The sequence below is a fragment of the Mchenga conophoros genome, linkage group LG11 (assembly GCF_057382185.1).
Source record: "Mchenga conophoros isolate Kocher_MC1m ecotype Shallow Benthic linkage group LG11, M_conophoros_male_GT1.1, whole genome shotgun sequence".
In the NCBI taxonomy this organism is placed as follows: domain Eukaryota; kingdom Metazoa; phylum Chordata; class Actinopteri; order Cichliformes; family Cichlidae; genus Mchenga; species Mchenga conophoros.
In genome coordinates, this window is record NC_140536.1 from 22,309,151 (window position 1) to 22,327,815 (window position 18,665).

General features: G+C 39.8%; 2 protein-coding genes across 3 annotated transcripts; one reads left to right on the forward strand and one right to left on the reverse strand.

Annotated features, from left to right (window-relative positions):
- Positions 1 to 3,851: 3,851 nt before the first annotated feature.
- LOC146564048 (cytochrome P450 4B1-like) lies at positions 3,852 to 13,693 on the reverse strand. Its single transcript, XM_085291496.1, has 12 exons — positions 13,394 to 13,693; positions 11,774 to 11,918; positions 11,624 to 11,668; positions 11,404 to 11,531; positions 9,741 to 9,865; positions 9,478 to 9,632; positions 9,285 to 9,391; positions 8,112 to 8,302; positions 7,838 to 7,971; positions 6,134 to 6,198; positions 5,684 to 5,766; positions 3,852 to 4,915 (listed from the first exon to the last, which is right to left on the reverse strand). Exons 1-12 carry the CDS (start codon positions 13,583 to 13,585, stop codon positions 4,744 to 4,746), a joined length of 1,542 nt encoding a protein of 513 aa, XP_085147622.1. The 5' UTR covers positions 13,586 to 13,693; the 3' UTR covers positions 3,852 to 4,743.
- Positions 12,377 to 18,440, forward strand: LOC146564049 (uncharacterized). 2 transcript variants are annotated; one of them, XM_085291498.1, is made up of 7 exons: positions 12,377 to 14,903; positions 15,024 to 15,356; positions 15,466 to 15,747; positions 15,821 to 16,021; positions 16,104 to 16,145; positions 16,329 to 16,369; positions 16,478 to 18,440. In XM_085291498.1, exons 1-7 carry the CDS (start codon positions 14,765 to 14,767, stop codon positions 16,580 to 16,582), a joined length of 1,143 nt encoding a protein of 380 aa, XP_085147624.1. In that variant the 5' UTR covers positions 12,377 to 14,764; the 3' UTR covers positions 16,583 to 18,440. The 2 variants fall into 2 exon arrangements, 1 of the variants encoding a protein (XP_085147624.1); XR_014894395.1 differs by having other exon boundaries at positions 12,423 to 14,903; positions 16,104 to 16,369; positions 16,478 to 16,584.
- Positions 18,441 to 18,665: the final 225 nt, after the last annotated feature.

The window sequence follows — 18,665 nt, forward strand, 5'->3', positions numbered from 1 at the left end:
TTGAACTGAATGATAAGTGTGCTCCGCTTGTTGCTGGAACAGCATAATTCTCTGTCTTTATCGTGTGTTTTTGACACTTAAGGGAAGCCATTGCTTAGTTTCTCACCCTTTTGACATAAAAGATATATAAAATTGCTTTGTCTCAGCTTCTGCAGGATCTGTTAAGAATCCTGTTGCAGATAGACTTTAACAAATTCTGAGACTTCTTTACTTCAAATGTTGTCTTATAGGTGCTTGCTTAAAAACTTATCAGATGGTTGTGCCAACTTAACCTTTTAAAGATCTCCTGAAGCTCCCATTTAGTTATTAGTTTGCAGTTTTCTGACCTGCATTCAGTAACTGATGAAATGTGAAACTACTCCCTCCTAACTTTGAAACTGTTGTGGTTTACAGTATCTTTGACTTAAGCCGTCTCTGTTATTGGTTACTGATTACCAACCAGTCATGTCTTTTTGAATGTGTTGGTAATGTACACCACCAGGCAAAAGTTTGGACAACCCTTCTCATTTAATGTTTTTTCTTTATTTTTACAACTTTCTGCATTGTAGATACATACTGAAGACATCAACTATATGAAGCAAGATATATGTAATTATGTAGCAAAGAAAAAGTTGATAAAAAACTCTAAATATGTCATGGCCGAGGCCGTCTCAAAAGGAAAAGGACTCAATTGCTCGGTGCCAAACAGCATGTAAGTAGTTTGAGTGACAACTTTTATTTTCACCACAAGTGTTCACAACTGGAATGTGAGTTGCACAAGTGCTAAATACAACCACTAAACCTAAGAGGTTTATGCAGCCTGAGCTAAGTGAGCAATCTGGTCATTCGTCAGCGGAAAACAGCTGCTCCGAGGATTGGGCTGGAGGGAGAGTCAACCTGGGTCCGGGGAAAGGATAAGAGTCACTGAAAATAGAGTACAGACGTTCAGGTAGGGTTCGGGAGGAATATGGGCAAGCTGTGTGTTCTGAATCTTCCTGAGTACTGCTTACTTGCCGCAGGTGGTCTGTAGTGGCGTGGAGGGGTTAGTAGTCCGGGTGAGTGGTCCGAAATTCCTGGCGTTGAGGCAGGGAGGCAGGCAGGTGAACGGGGTGAACAACCCGTGGGACTGGCAAGTGGTCCAGCGTCCAGATGGGAGCTCTTCGGCAGAGATTTGCGTCCGGCAACTTCATACGTGGAAGGGTTCGCTGAGAATCTGACAAAGAAAGGTTGAGTGCGCTGGCCTTATGAGTTGCCCGTCTTAATCACCCACAGGCGCGAGCAATCAGCAGAAAACAGAGGCCCCTCCCAGGGTTGGAGATGCCGGCTCGGAGGGAGACACACTAGCACACACCCGGACCATGACAAAATATGTTTTATATTTCAGAATACCTCCCTTTGCTTTGTTGACAGTGCTGCAAATCCTTGGTCTTCTCTCAGTGAGCTTCATGATGTAGTAATCTGACATGGTTTTCACTTTACAGGTGTGGTTGGTGAAGGTTCAATTATGGAATTTCTTATCTTCTTAATGGGGTTGGGACCATCAGCTGTGTTGTGCAGAAGAGGAGACTGTGTGAATCAGGCCTTTATGGTCAAATAGCTGCTAAGAAACCACAACTAAGGAAAAGCAACAAGCAGAAGAGATTTGTTTGGGCCAAGGAACACAAGGAATGGACATTAAACCAGTCTAAATCTGTAGTTTGTTTGAGTTTGAGATCTTTGGTTCCACCTGCCATGTCTTTGTGCGACACAGAAAAAGTGAACAGATGGTCTCTACATGCATGGTTCTCACCATGAAGCATGGATGAGGAGGTGTGATAGTGTTGGGGTGCTTTGCTGGTGACACTGTTGGAAATTTATTCAAAACTGAAAATACACTGAACCAGCATGGCTAACGCAGCATCCTGCAGCGTCATACATCCCATCCGGTTTGAGTTTAGTTGGACCGTCATTTATGTTTCAATAGAACACTGACCCCAAACACACCACCAGGCTGCGTGAGGGCTAACTGACCAAAAAGATGGAGTGCTGCGCCTCTAGTCACCTGACGTAAGCCCAATGGAGATGTTTTGGGATGAGGTGGACCGCAGAGTGCTCAGCATCTCTGGGAAGTCCTTCAAGACTGTTGGAAAACCATTTCAGGTGACGACTTGATGAAGCTCAGTGAGAGAATGCCAAGAGTCTGCAAATGAGTAATCAAAGCGAACAGTGACTATTTTCCATCCATCTTCATCCGCTTTGTCCGGGGCCGGTTCGCGGGGGCAGCAGCCTAAGCAAAGAGGCCCAGACCTCCCTCTCCCCAGCCACCTCCTCCAGCTTATCCGGGGGAATACCAAGGCGTTCCCAGGCCAGCCGAGAGATATAATCTCTCCAGTGTGTCCTGGGTCTGCCCCGGGGCCTCTTCCCGGTGGGACATGCCTGGAACACCTCACCCAGGAGGCGCCCAGGGGGCATCCTTGTCAGATGCCCGAACCACCTCAGCTGGCTCCTTTCGATGTGGAGCAGCAGCTGCTCTACTCTGAGCCCCTCCTGGATGGCCGAACTTCTCACCCTAAGGGAGAGGCCAGCCACCCTTCGGAGGAAGCTCATTTCTGCCGCTTGTATCCGCGATCTCGTTCTTTCGGTCACTACCCACAGGTCGTGGCCATAGGTGAGGGTAGGGACGTAGATCGACCGGTAAATTGAGAGCTTCGCTTTTACACTCAGCTCCCTCTTCACCACGACGGACCGGTGCAGCGTCCGCATTACTGCAGCTGCAGCCCCAATCCGTCTGTCGATCTCCTGCTCCCTTCTCCCATCACTCGCGAACAAGACCCCGAGATACTTGAACTCCTCCACTTGGGGCAGGAACTCATCCCCGACCCGGAGTGGGCACTCCACCCTTTTCCGGCTGAGAACCATGGCCTCAGATTTGGAGGTGCTGATCCTCATTCCCGCTGCTTCACACTCGGCTGCGAACCGCTCCAGTGCGACTATTTTATGGAATCTAAAATATAAAACATGTTTTAAGTTATTTCACACTTTTTTGTTTACTACATAATTCCTTGTGTTCATTCATAGTTTTGATGCCTTCAGTGAGAATCCAAAAAACACATGAAAATAAATAAAAACATGAAATGAGAAGGTGTGTCCAAACTTTTGACTGGTAGTGTGTGCGCCCTCACAGGAAACAGTAATCATTTTCAACGTTTTTCCCCCCAGTCTGCTTCCAAGGCCTGTCACTCTGGTGAAACTGCACTCACTAAAGCTGCAAATGTCTTATCTTACCTGCTGGATATCAGCGTGTTTTTGACAGCATATGCAGCACAGAGACCAGTGTACATTAACTCTTGGCAGCTAAAAACTGCGGTGTTAAATTTGGAATAACCTTTGTGTTTGTTCGACTGCTTTGATGCTCCCTCTTCTCTTCCTCTCAGGTCTCTCTGTTCCGGATCATCAACCATCCTGGGACCTCTTTCTCCCCCTTGGCTGTCAGTTACTGATGTTCGGATCTGGAGCTTTGTCCTCCAGCTTCTCTTATCTCCCTCTCTCCTCTGTATTTATGCTGTCCTTTTTGTGTCCCTTCTCTAGGTTTGTTTACACGTCGAGGCAACTGAATGTTGTTTTGTGTATTTTTTCCAGGTTGGATATCGACGAGATCATGGAGGGGGGACTTGAACTAGATGAAGTAGATGGTGTCAGAGATATGCTGACAACAAAGGCCGTACCATTTACCCAAGATCATTGCCCTGTGAGTGGCATCCCTGCCCACAAGAGGATAGAAATGTCTCATCATTGGATTAATATGACCACTCAGAACAAGCTTGTATTGATTTCTGGTAACCTTCCCCTCTTAAAGGACAAGTGGACTCAAAGATATCAGTCAGAGGTAAAGGTTTTGTCATTTTTCTTACATTTAATTAACCATAAACAACACTACAGTGTGAATTTGCCTTGATATAAACTGATATTTCAGATTTACAATAAGCTGTATGTATGAGGAAAGACTCTAAATGCAATGCGAGTAATTTGATACATTGTCCACATTTTTAAGCATCAACTTTACAGTCTGCCTCTGTAAAATAAGGTTATATTCCAGAGATAAACTTTGATCATATATCTATGAATTGCTTTCATGCTGACTTTCCTTGCTTTTATAAGACTTCATATAAATGCACAAACATAGATAAATGATCTTCATTACAGGTCAAAGGGACCTCTTCTGTAAACAATAGAAGTAATTCGAAATATAAGCTCAATTAACCCTTTTTGTTTGGGTTTATCCTGAATACTAAAATACAGTGAAGAACTTGTTTTATCTTTTTCTGTTATTATTCTTTGGTGCAAACTGAGTGCTAATTTAATTTACAGCATAGCACCAGTTCTCTTCCTCTATTTAAAAATGGCCACAGTTGCTTGGTGTTTAAAATAGAAATATTAAGTGATGAGTGTAAAACTTAATATGGAAATGTAAGTTGTAATTACTAGAATTTTATCTACAACCTTACACTGCAAAAGTGCAATGCCATTTACTACAATTCTGTTATGTACTACTCGTAAAAAAAAAGCAAATTCTAGTACTTTCTGCACAAGCTTCTCCTTTAGTGTTTTTGTGTAAAAAGCAGATTTTTTTCAACAAGTAATTTTTCCTAAAACATAAACTGCACGGCAGAGTTAATTAAATTTTATGTGAAAGCTCAGTTATATGGTAGAAGGTAGAATCAACATACTTTTTTTACTTTCTAAATAAAGTAATTTTGAGCAGTTCTTGCAGTTAGTGCACTTTAGCTAAGTCTCTAAAGGTTTGATCTTGATGTGGATGCCATTGAGTGAGCGGAGAACCAGTCGGGGGATGATCTTGGGTTTCATAGTGGGCTCCGCTATGAGCTGGTATCGCTTCAGTGTCAGAGCTGTCACCACTTTCATCTCATTCATAGCAAAGTTCTGACCGATGCAGTTTCTGCAAAATACATAAAATGTAAGAAATACACAAAGACCTGAAAAACAATTAAAATAATTTGATCCTTCTGAGATTTGGACATGCAGAAAATGGAAAGGAGGGATAAATATAGTATGTTATCTTTTAACATTCAGGTCCAAAGGTGCTTGTATTTTAAATGAGATCAATCTTAGATTACAGTGAGTTCCCCCTTTCCCCTACTTGCTCTAGCCCAGTGGTTCCCAAAGGGGGCGGCACGGTATGAAAAAAACAAAACAAAGAATGCTTGGACACTGCTAGCATAATGGATAGGTCTTTGACAGGGCTCCCACACAAACGCAAAGCAGAGGATGAAGCATCGCCAAATATGGTTCCAAACCAACTTCCTTCCAAGCCAAAGACTAGAACATGGTAAATGGTAAATAGACTGGTTCTTATATAGCGCTTTTCTACTCTGAGCACCCAAAGCACTTTATACAACTCGTTCATTCACCCAATCACACACAAGCACTTTTCTAAGTTTTTCGTGCTATCTAACTATCATTCATACATACACATTCACACTCGGATGGATGCATCGGGGAGCAACCTGGGGTTGGTATCTTGCCCAAGGATATTTGGGTAAAACAATGGGGGGCCTAGCAACAAAAGTTTGGGAACCACTGCTCTAGCCCATCATAAAACCAGTTTGCTGATGGAAATGGGGTCAGTGCTAAGTTACACATTCACATACTTGAGACTACTACAAGCAGTCTCTATACAATGATATAGTTTCAGGTGAGGACAAACCTTGGCCCAGCTGAGAAGGGCACAAACGCATGAGGGGATCTCTTAGCAATGTTCTCTGGTAGGAAACGCAGAGGATCAAAGACCTAATGTAATACAGGACAAAGAAAGAGAGCAGTGTTATGTGTATTACTTATTTTCTGAACCTCATCGCCCTTATCACTTGCGCAGAGAAAACTGCATTCTGACACATAATAAAGTAAGTCATTAAACCAGCTTGAATCTGTCCTGAGGTCCACTTTGGCACCAGGGACCTACCCACCTCAGCAAATACAGCACTAGTAATTAATTTAATGCACCAGTTTCATGATTGCTTCTTCAGTTATTTGATATATTGTATGCAGCCTTATGGGCAGAGTGCTGAAAACGTCACAATTTTATTTCGTCATAGATTCCTTTGATGATGTATTCCATGTAGTAAGTTGTGCTGGGAATAAAACTGTCTTTACTTACATTAGGGTTTTCCCAGACAGATGCATTCCTGTGAATTCCAAATACACCTATTCCAACAACAGAACCTACATTTGAAAGAAATGTGTACTTAGTTTATTATTATTAAAAGATTATAGGGTGTGTGTAGCTGAACATTATTTTTCAAACAAAACAAGCATACACCATATCGAAAAATTTATTGTGACACAACTCATAATTCAAATGCAGGGGTTTTAAGTCCAGTTGGCACAGATACATAAAATCAAGCAGCTAGCCATGCAGCGTGATCAAGTGTAAGTGGTATTATTGCAAACTGGAAATGTTTAGGAAGTATAGCAACTCAGCCATGAAGTGCCAGACCATGTAAAGTTGCAGAGTGAGTGTAGAAAAGTCCATGTTAGCGTGAACTACATTACCCAGCAGCTTTGCAGTCATGGGATTCATGGGACTCCTGAGCTAGATAGCCTGACTTAGTTCATGGGCTGATGAGAGACGAGGGGAGAGCTGCTGGGAAGAAAAGCAAATAGCCCCCCTGTGTTTGTTGTAAATGGTGTGTGTCACATAAACGTGAGTTTACATTTCATTTTTAAGATGTTTTACCCTGTGTGTATTTATTCTAGCTACCTTTGGCATATGTGCTAGTTATAGATAACTATGGTGGCCCAGCTATTGGATAGTTTCTGGCCTTGTTCCAGCTTTATTTGTTCCCTTTACCAATTAATGTGACATTGTACGCTGTAACATGGGTGTATTACGTAGTGGTAGAGGGCTGGCTACTGAACAACTGCCTCAATATAAATATTTCATCTCTTGTGTTGGAGTGCCATCTTGTGGCCCATTTTGGGTAGTGTTTTAATAAATGTGATTGCTCTTAAGAAGCAGTATCAGGTTGATGCACTGCCTTAGCAGATTTGTTGTGGAGGAATTTGTGGCCAGCTTTATTACCGTTTAATCTTAATTCATGTTCTAAAGTATTTCCTGTTCTTGATCGCAGAAACCACACCATATCACCCCTCCACATCCTCCTACACCATGTCATATCTCCTTGTACCATCAGTCTGAGTGTAAATAAACTCCACCTCTTACAATCTACTCCCTGGATGTCAGCCTCTCCTTCTGACCAAGGATAACTATTGTAGCAAAAACCAACATTAAACTGATGTGCACCATTCTGTACAGTGAGGTTGCAGAGTGCATAAAAATCTCCAACGCTCTGCTGACTCAGTAACTGCAGAGCTCTAAACCTCCTCTGGCATCAACATCAGCACAAAAACTGTGTGCCTGGAGCTTCATGGCTCATGGATTCCCATGGCTGAGCAGTTCCAGTGAGTGTAATGTGTAGGCGGCGGTGTACTTTCTGCCCATATATATGATAATAATCTGGTGCCAACATTTAAATACTTCCATTTGGAAAAATGAAGAACTGACAAAGCAATTACGCCACACGTTTAAGAGATTTATACTAGTTTATAGAAAAGATGCTGTATGTGACAATACAATCAAATAATACCAATATACCCTTGTAGAATAATAAAGTAATAAATAATAAGTCAATATAGGTCCTTTATTGAATCGTAAAGAAAAGTCATTTATGTATGTAAAGACAAACAACGTCGGTTAAGAGTTTGTGTTTACCATGTGGCATGAGAAATTTCCAAAAGCATTATTAAGTGAAGACATTTAATGTTTACTCTTTGATAATAACAACAGAGTAAAATCACTGACCTGCAGGCACTGTTCTCCCATCACAAAAGGTTACAGTTTTGGTGGTTTTTCTGGCAATTCCTGGTACAGGGGGGTAAAGGCGGAGAGCTTCTTTTATGCACATTGTAGTGTATGGGATTTTACTGAGATCCTCCCTTAAAATGAGACCAACATGCAGTGTTAGTGAAGTCAACTAATAAGAAATCTTGTTTATATGTCTCCTAATAAAGTTTTGGTACCACAGAATGGCACCAACTTGTCTCCCTATTGCAATGTTGTCCTTTCACAAGCCTACCACTCCATGGTTTCCTTGTCATGCAAGGCCTCCATAATCTCCTTCCTGCAAATCTTCTGATGTTCTGGGTTGCAGGCCAGACAGTAGAGGATGAAAGACAGGCCACTGGCTGTGGTGTCATGGCCCTCAAACATGAAGGTGTCCACTTCTGCCCGCATATCTTCATCTGACAGACCCTGCTGGTTCTCATCCTGGCGTTGAAATAAAGGATATTTACAGTTGATAAAAGACAGAATGGACTGCACTATACTCTAACTGGGCTTCTCAATAAAAGTGCTTTGTTACTTTTGCTGCTCAGGCTCATTATATTACTTCATCACCCGACTTCAACTCAGCTGTAGCTGGATAACATTCATCCTTATACAGATACCTTTATAAAATTGGGAATTTATTCAGCAGCCAAGTATCAAGGTCCGCTGTTCTTCTTAAACCATATAAAGCACTAATTGTTTGTTTTTTAAGCAAACACCTGCCATGCAGTTAATTATTGATTTTAATTTTTCCTGCCAAGGACAACAATTTGCTATGATATACTCATAAAGGAAGGATTCTTTCTATTCTTTCATTATCGGTTGATTATATTAATATTATACAAATATTACACAATTATGTGTTTAAGTGATATAAATAAGATTTTTCAATTTGTGTGATTTTCAGTTAAAATGCACGAAAATAAAAAATAAATAAAAATTGGATCATTTTATGCGTTTTAATGTGTTTTAAACTGAACCCATGTCACGAAAGCTAAGTCTACTAAGAGAATAAACATGCTAGCTGAGACAGCCCCTACAAGCTGCCGTTTAGAGAAGTTTCTGGGAAAGAAACTGGGCAAAACACTAACCAGTGTTGATCATTCTCTACACAAAAGAGATTTTTTATTCAGGTTGCTGCTCACGAGAATGAAAAGGCTGATCATCGTCTTTGTGTCAGAGGACATTAACATGCAGCTTGGCAACAGCATGCATCTTTGCTTATTTGCTGCATGCATATGCTATTTCAGCTTTAGGCCAGTACTTCAGATATCTGACACGATCTCAAGTTGGCACTTGCCTTATTTTCTGTATGACCTTTATGCAGGAAAACCCCAGTTTGTGACTTGCCTATACATTAAGCAAATCCTACAATGGGAAATGTGTTGAAGTAAGAGGCTGAAACTGATGACACATAACATACTCTTGCAAAGAGAAGGATGTCCAGAAAGTCCAAATATCTCTTTGCCTGTATTTGTCCAAGCTCCTTCTCTTCCTTTAGTGCTTCTCGCCTCTTTCTTATAACTTCGTCTTTAGAAAAGAATATAAAATGTAAGCATTTGTAGATCTGACACTGATTTTTGGCAACGGTTCAGATGAATCAAAGCAAAGCTTACCTGTATGACTGAGGGCCACCTGACGTGCTTTTCTGTATCTGAAACCATGTGGGCTAAGGTGGAAAATGAGGTCACTGTGGTACGGAAACATTCTGAGCCGAAGGTCAATTAGAAAACTGAGGTCATAAACTGCTTTGATGTATGCATTTGTTCCACTGAAATGACAAAGGAGGCAAACATTAAATGCAGATTTACAACAACCAAAGACTCAACATAAAACTGACACTGTAAATGACTCTTTAAAAAGATTCATCTGGGCTCACCCCTCTGTCTGACAGTTGCTGTAGCAGCTGAAGGCACACTTCATAATGCTGTCCAGTGTCATGAGGCTCATGTGTTTAAACAATTCAAAAGGCTCATTTGTGCTTGCATAACTTTCCCACTTATCCTGCCAACAATGAGAGAACAGATGTGTCAGAAGAAAATTGTACATAGCATGATCAGCTACATGAAATGTGTTTTGTATTGATCACTAAGCAATCCACATGTCTACGTAACTTTTTACATGAACTCTTGTGTGATAAACTTATTTAGCAACTAACAGCTTCCTCTTTTCTAAGAACATACAGACTTAGAAAAGGGGAACCTCAGCTCTAAGTTCTTGGAATAACTTTGTTACCTTTGTACACACACAAGCTTGTATAAACAAAGAACGCAGACAGTGACAGAGCGCAAGTCCGTGAGTGCCTCTTGCGAGTACGAGCGCTCTGTGACCGTCCTCGCGAGTAAAGACAACTGCAGTGTTTGTGTTTTCTAACTCAGGCGTCACAGCTGAAGAACTGTGGGGTGATTCTTAGAAATCCCCAGTCATTTAAATTGGTCCTTCGAGCTGGATAGATGAGTTGCTGGCTGTGTCGTAAGTACCCATCCTAATGTGTACCTCATGCATCCTGTTCTACGACCCTGAAGCCATCCTTCATGTGTTTCTTCAGTTTTTTTCATATCTGTCTCTTTCAACTTGAGTCAAAACGTGACCTAACTCCCTCCAATCTGTGTTTTCATTTCGTGCTACAGACACGCGTCGTTTTGGCATTCTACTCAGTTCCTGTACTTTTTCTGTTTGTATCACTGAGCACACAGCATTGCCACTTTTAGTTACATAGAGGTGCTGCAAGGTAAGCTTCTGTGGGCCTAATCTGTGAATTTGTGTGTCATATGAAGGGTCTTTGTTTAAATCTTAGGGTGTTGTGATACTCATCAAAAGCAAGTGGTCGGGAGTCTGGTGGCAAATACTTCTCTGCCAACCTCTGTAGAGGCTCTAATGGTGGAAGGTCTAGAGTCTAATAGTAGTGGGACACTCCTTTTCCCGCACTGCTATAATTAATCTGTCCCTCTTCTTCTACCTCTTCATAGTTTAACATTAATTCTGCATGCACGCCTTGTGGTCCTAGAACTACGCCAATTTTTAATTTTTCCATGCTGTCTCTCCCTAGGAGGTTGACTGGACAGGATGGATCGTATATACATTGGTTTTTACAGCTCTTGCCACTTTCTCTATGCACTAGCAGTAGCCCTTCTGTTAGAGATTTTACACTAGTGTGACCTGATGCAGACTTAACTATCAGGGTCTCTTTTGAAAATTTCAGGTTATTAGGTTTTTGATTTAGCACGGTTTTGCATGCACCTGTGTCGCATAACATAGTTACGTAAATTTTTAGTATGGGTCTCTCTCCTAACAGTGTAACTAGTTCATGCACGTTAAACACTTCTGTATCATCCTGTTTTTCCTCACTTCCTTGCTCTCTGTCTAGTCAATCTTCGTTCCTACCTTCTCTCTTAGAAATCCCCTGTCAAGATGTGATCTCTCTGCAGGATACAGACACTGCTCCTGCTTTACTTCTATGATATTTACTGACACGTGCTGACTAACACATCACGACTTTGATTTTATTTATCAATTATGCAACTAAATTGTCTTCAACGTACCAACATAGTCTCAGCAGACTCTGACATCAATTTTACGTATGGTTTCAAAACATCATAATGGAAACCTGGCGTTAAGAGCCTTCTTTGACGGAACCACTTCTGACCTTCTGACACCAACAACCCATTTCCTGAAGAACATGTGCATGAGTGAGGAAAGCAGCAAAACAAACAACTCTGCACTTTAACAAAATGCTGTAGAAGGGAGAAAAATGAACCTTACCAATCCAACCCTCCACAAAACGGTAGGCAAAATCATCTTTTGGCTCTGTTAGGAAACAAAACAAATAAAAATGGTGTTAGGGACCTTTAACTTTACTACACAGTTATAAATGTGCATCAACACAACAACTATGCAAAATATTTCTCATACCTGATGATGTCAGGATAGTTTTTGCATAATCTGGATGCTGAATAATGATGATACTGAGAAAGGGGCCAAACCAGATTGGGAAAACATATGAGTACTCCTGTCCCCATTTCACTACCTTGTCCATAACGGTCCCATCTTGTTTAAACTGAAAGAGAAAAAGTACAACTGAAACACATCACAGCAGGCAGACTTTACTCGTGTAAATTGTGTTGTTTGTCATCTGTGTGTGTCTCTGTTTGCAGAATGGTGTTCTCCAACATGGTGTGGTCTAGTGATGGGATTTCCGGCTCTTTTTAGAGATCCGGCTCTTTAGGTTCGGCTCACTAAAAAGAGCCGGCTCTTTCGGCTCCGAACCGGCTCTTCAGGTTGTTTTGTTGCTTTAATTAATTTATTATTAACAATAATATAAAATTATGCACAAAAGGAATTACTAACGTAAAAACAAGTGGTTTTATTTATATATGTTTATATATAAATATATGCGGTGGCCCCTAGAGACAAAACACGTACAAACTCCAAAACACATTTCTAGCATGAACTGAACTTCCAAAGCAGAGCTACTAGATCACTTAAATTACACAATTGAAAGCATGTGTGTATTGTTTGTGTATTTATACACAGGCACTCATATATATATTCAAATAATTTAAAAAAAAGTTCATTTACCTGTTATTACCACACACCAAATCCGGTCGTTGGTACTTGCTGGCTTGTGTAGCCACAAGATAACAAAGGCTCAACACTGCGCCCAGCATCCTGGAGCACTTCTGTTGTCTTTTGTACGTGTTTTGAGTTTTTATGTGCTTCTGAGTTTTTAAATGCTTCTGAGTTTTTACGTGCTTCGGAGTTTGTACGTGTTTTTACGTGTTTTGGAGTTTTTACGTGTTTTGGAGTTTGTACGTGTTTTTACGTGTTTTGGAGTTTGTACATGCTTCAGAGTTCGTACGTGATTTGAAGTTTGTATGTGCTTTGTCTCTAGGGGCCACCGTAAATATACTTTTATTTATTCACTCCACATAAAATGTAATAAATAAATCATATAATACAAAAATCAACTATTCACATTTCAAGTTTTAACTATTTAAATTTTCAGCTTTTTCCTTTCACAAATTTAAAGTGAAAAGAACACAAAACACTGCAAACCACAACACAATTAAATATAAATTACAATATGAAAACTAAAAGAACATGCATATTCTCTGTCATATGGACCTGCATGAATAAACTTTCTCAATCCTTTATCATCTGCAACCGAAAATAGTTGTGGATGATTACTATACCTTTCTAATGTTGTTGTCCCTGCCTCTCTTTCTCTCTCTCTGGCTCTGTTCCTGTGCTACTGAGTGTAACTACCGCCCCTCCCCCCTCTGCCCAGCGTAAAGCACAAGGCTCGCGTGCAGAGTGAAGCGGAAAAAAAGTGCGAGAGAGAGGCTGAGAGAAAGAAAAAAAAAAAAAAACAACCCACGTGACGGCTCGCGATAAGGACCCGGCTCGCGTCGTTCACGTCAAAGAGCCGGCTCTAAGAGCCATTTCGTTCGCGAACGACCCATCACTAGTGTGGTCAGCTTTACTGGACGGTTACACATGTTACAGCTGCTGCGAGTGTGTTGAGACAGTTACCTCCAGAACATGTCCAAACAGCCAGTGTGGCGGCGGCCCCGGAAAAGCTTGGAAGTTCCGCAGTGCTTCCCTTCTTTTCGCAAGTAGAATTGTTAATTTATAAACCACGACAAAAACACAGAGCACAACAAAGACGTAATGCATGTGAGGCCAGCCCAGCTGAAACTCCGCGAAAGTTTTAGTTAGTTTCATCTTGCAGGTGCAAGTGTCTTCCGCCTCCGCGTGCAGGAAAACCTCCCCAACAAAGCGCAAAAGGTGATCTGAGCTCACCTTTCTGATAAGAGCTGGAGGAAAAGCGATGTTTTCAGTGCTGTCTCCGGTAGGTGGGGAATTTGACAATCAATAAAACGCTGACTTCATGTCCTGACGGAACTGTTGGCGTTTTGAGCGCAGGAGTGCAACAGCAACATCATTACGGCGGAAAATGAGAACTGGGATGATGAAGATGCAAATATGGGAAGAGTATTGAATTAAAAAGTAGATTATGAAGAAGTGCGGTTAAAAAAATATTTACAAATTCTATCAAAAATAACTTTGTTTGTTAACCAAAATAATTTCTTCTTATGTAAAGTGAACATCACACGCAAAAATGTAGGTTTTCCTTTTGGCTATTCTGTTTGCCTGTCAAACACTTGTTCCTTCATATTGTTACTACATACGTTGAGTTTATTTTAAGAAATATTGACACAATCAAATCCATTTAATTGACTTTATGATTAAAAAACTCAACAAGCAAGGAAATCCTTGACAACGCCTCTAACTTTATATTGTTAAATATAATCTGTGCAGATTATATTCATGTTTTTTTAAACGAATAAATACTCCAGATTACATATCATACTTAATTGCATGCTGATCTATGACAAATTAAGACACTTTAAAGTACTCAGCTCAGCACTTTTGGGGCGTTTATGATATTCATTAGAATTTAATCTCATTAATAAAAGTGTAATTGTGTTAGTTGTTGTACTTGGCAGCCAATAAGTTGGTTACAAGTGCTTTGTTTGCACATGAAGTCCAAACTCCAGTGAGTTTAACCGTACGATAAACTGTACAAACAGCTCAATCACAGTTTGGTTCAACCCTCACAAACATTATCTCAGCATAAAATACAATGTGAGAACATATTTGGCATCTATATATTAAAAAAGAAACTGGTTTGCGATGCACATTTTGTGTCTTAACACCCATACTAAATGTAAGAAGCAAATCATATGCCAGACCACATCAGAAAAACAGTGTGGGTGACAACCTTGCTAAATTTCCTCTGTACTGGCTGTTGGACCACTTCCGATGTGTCAGGCTCATTTAAACTGTTAAGCTCAATCTAAAACCTTTTGCTGAGAGGCAGAGTTTGTGATCTGTGTTTTTATGAGCAGTAATGGTACAGCCAGGATGCTTCATGTTGGGTTTTATTTCTGCGGGGACAGGAATTTCTCCCATATGAAACAGAAAGGCTTCATTTTCATCTTTTTACTTGTTTGGAACTTCTCTACTTTCTCAGGAAACAGTGAGTATCTGATCAAATCATTACTTAACTAAATTCATTATTCAAATTGCTTAATTAAATACAATGTATTTAAAATACAATTGATGAACTGACTGTTGAATATTTTATATTTTTTTCAAGTGACTGTTAATTTAAATGAGCAACGTGATATTTTGCGAGTCGCAACACAACTTAATTTTTCGCTGGGATGTCGAGCTGTGATACCGTGTCAGCATTACATCCATCGATCAGACTCTTTCAAATGGTTTTACAAGAAGGACCATAGCAGTAAGCAGGTTCAGTTATTCTTCCAAGATAAGAGGGGAATGCTATATCATCAAATATCCAAATTGAGAATTGGATCCAATCATTCCTTGCTCATCAGCTCTTTTACCGAGGAGGATGAAGGTGTGTACTGGTGTGAAACTTGCCAAGAAACATGCCAAAAGTCCACTGACATCATAGTGAAGAAAGGTTTGTCCTGCTGTCATATTTTTCTCCGTTAAGTCAGAATCTACCTGTGCTTATGGTTTTTAAATTTGCCAAAGATAATTATCACAATCCTTTACCTCTCTTTTTTCAGAGACGTGGAAAGACGTCAATGAGACAGTTTACATTGTTGCTGGCAGCAGTTTTCAGCATACATGTTCAAGTAAACTTGATAAAATAAACTTTTGGACTTTTGAAGCAACGACTGCTGTTGGGAAATCAGAAGTAAGAGCAACAACAGACAATTTGACTTTCAACAAGTCTATATATATTGGAAATGTCAGAAGAGAAGATGCTGGGAAATATACCTGCTGGATGAGTAGCTGTGTCGGACACAGTATTAAGCGAGTCACTATCAATTTGTGTGTAGTTACAGGTGAGAAACACACAAACATCATTGTTTCATAGTAGAAGATAACCTGATGTAACCTTTTGATCTTTACTTACAGTATATGACAGTAAGGATTCATCTGCATCTTGCGCTGTGACGTGCGGCATGAAATCAAATAATCCAAACAGAACTTCAACTACATCTGTGCCTGTACATCCACACGGGTCCCTAAAGTGCAATATAGATTCAGTGTTTGATGGATACACTACAGTTACTAAGAGTCCCACATTTAGCACAAACGCATTTAGCACAACAACAGGTGGGTGTTTAGCCATATGCTGTTTGTGAACCTTTTTCACCCGAATCAAAGAAATATTAATATTTAGCTTTTGGTTTAACAGGTTTTCAAAAAGAGCCTGAAGACTGGATCCCACTTATTTGTGGTATATCAGTATCATATGTCATTTTAATGGCACTTTTAATTTTCTGGTTGAAATCAAGGTTACATTCAGCTGCGCCTCACTTCCACTTCCTTTGTATTTTATTGTTTTGTTTTTTTCTTATGGTTTGCTTGAAAAACTTTCCCCTCTGATTCTGAATATGCTTCTGCTTCTGTCTCACCAAAGCATTTCCTGTTCAGATTTGTTGCTGTGGCTTGAATAGCAGGGTAAGTGTCTGTGCTGACATCGAGGTGTAACCTAAAACCCTCATGCAGAAATGAAGTGTGTGCGTGTTGCTTTGTCTGGGTAATGAAATGTATTGCTTTTTACTGCAGGTGGAAGAAGAGTCTTCAGTGGTTTATTCATCAATTATCATCAGGACACCGGGCAAAAGAATTAATCACATGACCTCTAGTGATTGCAGTGAAATAAAAGTATAGAGAAAAAAGTCCAGGATAAGTGCAGTCACTTTTATTTATATATAACTGAACTTTTACCTAATTTTCTGAAGGCAGGGCGGGTGTTTTAAAGTACATGGATCAAGATAATTTTAATGAGAAACTTTGAGTGTGATACAGATGTTATGTAACAACATTTTTTGTTGTTGTTGTTGTTGTTGCTCAGTACAGAGGTGAGGTCCATTCATGAACTGCATGAAAGCACAGTTTCTGATTACCTTGCAGATCAAGTTAAGATAAAACAAATGTAGGTAAAGAAGTAATGTTGACCTCAATATTCTACGGCAATTAAATGCTGCTTTCACAAAGAGGAACGTTATTAGGTACATTAATTTAGTCGAGCTCAGCAATTAAAACAAATTTACAAACAATTTCTATTTTTTTTGTTAAAAGAAAAAATACTTTTTACACTAAATTTTTTTTACAGCTGTATTTTGTCTTGCAGTTTTAGGTTTTATATAATCACCATATAAAATATAACCGCAGTAAAAAAGCATCTAAGCAAAAGGTTGCATAAAGAAGGCTGTTAAAAGTGTTAAAACCCCAGCAGTACTGCGTCTGCAGTGTTAATCAATAATGAGCATCAGTGATAGCAAAACAATAACACCCTGCAGACAAAAGGTTATAGTATGATTATTACTGATTATTACTCCGAATAGCCTATGTGAGTACCTCACCCACTTTTTTTATACACCACAACACCAACCCACAGAGACAGACAGGACAAGACACGCAGGACAAACCACTGCATCACGATCTGTCATTGGTGGCGGTGTGCACAGCTCTAATGAAAACAAACCCAAATAAGGCAGCTGGTCCAAATAATATCCTCAGGCATGCACTCAGGGTCTGCTCATCAGAGCTGGATGGTGTATTCATAGACATACAATCTGCCCATCCTTTAAGTCCATTACCAGTGTGGCCCTCTCCAAGAAACATACTGCCACATGCTTAAATGACCATCATTCTTTTGGACTAACATATGGGCTCAAAATGTGGTCATAAATATTTTATACTTGTAAAAAAGATTTGTATGTGTAAAAAAGATTTGTATGTGTAAAAAAGATTTGTGTGTGCGTAAAAAAGATTTGTATGTGTAAAAAGAATTTGTGTGTGCGTAAAAAAGATTTGTGTGTGGACTTAGAAAAAAAAAAACCAAGTTACAAGTACGGATTTTGACCCTATTTTTCTTCCTTTCATCTGATTGGTCAATGTCATGTCAATCACAAATGTAACAATCCAATCAGAGAACAGATGGGTTTAGCTGTCGGAGGGGCGCTTTTTTGAACTGCAGGTCCTTGAAGGGTGATACAGTTTGAAGCTGGAGGATCGCTATATAAATATCCGATAGCAGCTAGGTCCCCTAACTTTCAGTAGCTGTTGAAAGGAAAAAGTTGTGGTATATCAGTGGTTAGAAATACCATTATTACTTTAGGATTAGTTTAACACAAAGTCAGGGCTGACCCGGGACCATTGCTGTGAGTCACAGTGCGCAGCATAAAAGTCCTTTCACATCGGACGCAGGATGTGCTGCTAATGCTAACTAAAAGCAAAGGATCCAGAATTTGTTACGCTGGCTGCTGGGCTCTGTGGGTTTTTGCAGCAGCTCTACCTGTACTAGATGCACCTGCTCCTTGTCGTTTCTATCTCTGACTTTATGTCCTCTACAAGAGGTTTTTTTGCTGGTTCTTCAAATGTTCAATAAAAACATGTATGTTAATTCATGACGAAGAAAGCTTTGTAATTAGTGTGAATGCTTGAAAAGCATTCACAGTATTGTTATTCTAATCTTTATTATTATTATTATATTTTATTTTTCCGTACGTTTTTTGAAAGCCTACTCCTTCAAAACCGTTCAACTTAGAAAAACCATTCAAACATCGTTAGATTCCTATTCTTTTGGACAACATTGCTTCTATTTTTCTCATTTTTAACATTTATATTTTTAATTTTATTCAACTTTATTCAACAAAAATTTCCCATGTATTTCAATGGGGAGACCCTTCAAATCCTCATTCAACTTACTCATTTTTAAACTCTTACTACTTCCACATACATTGACATA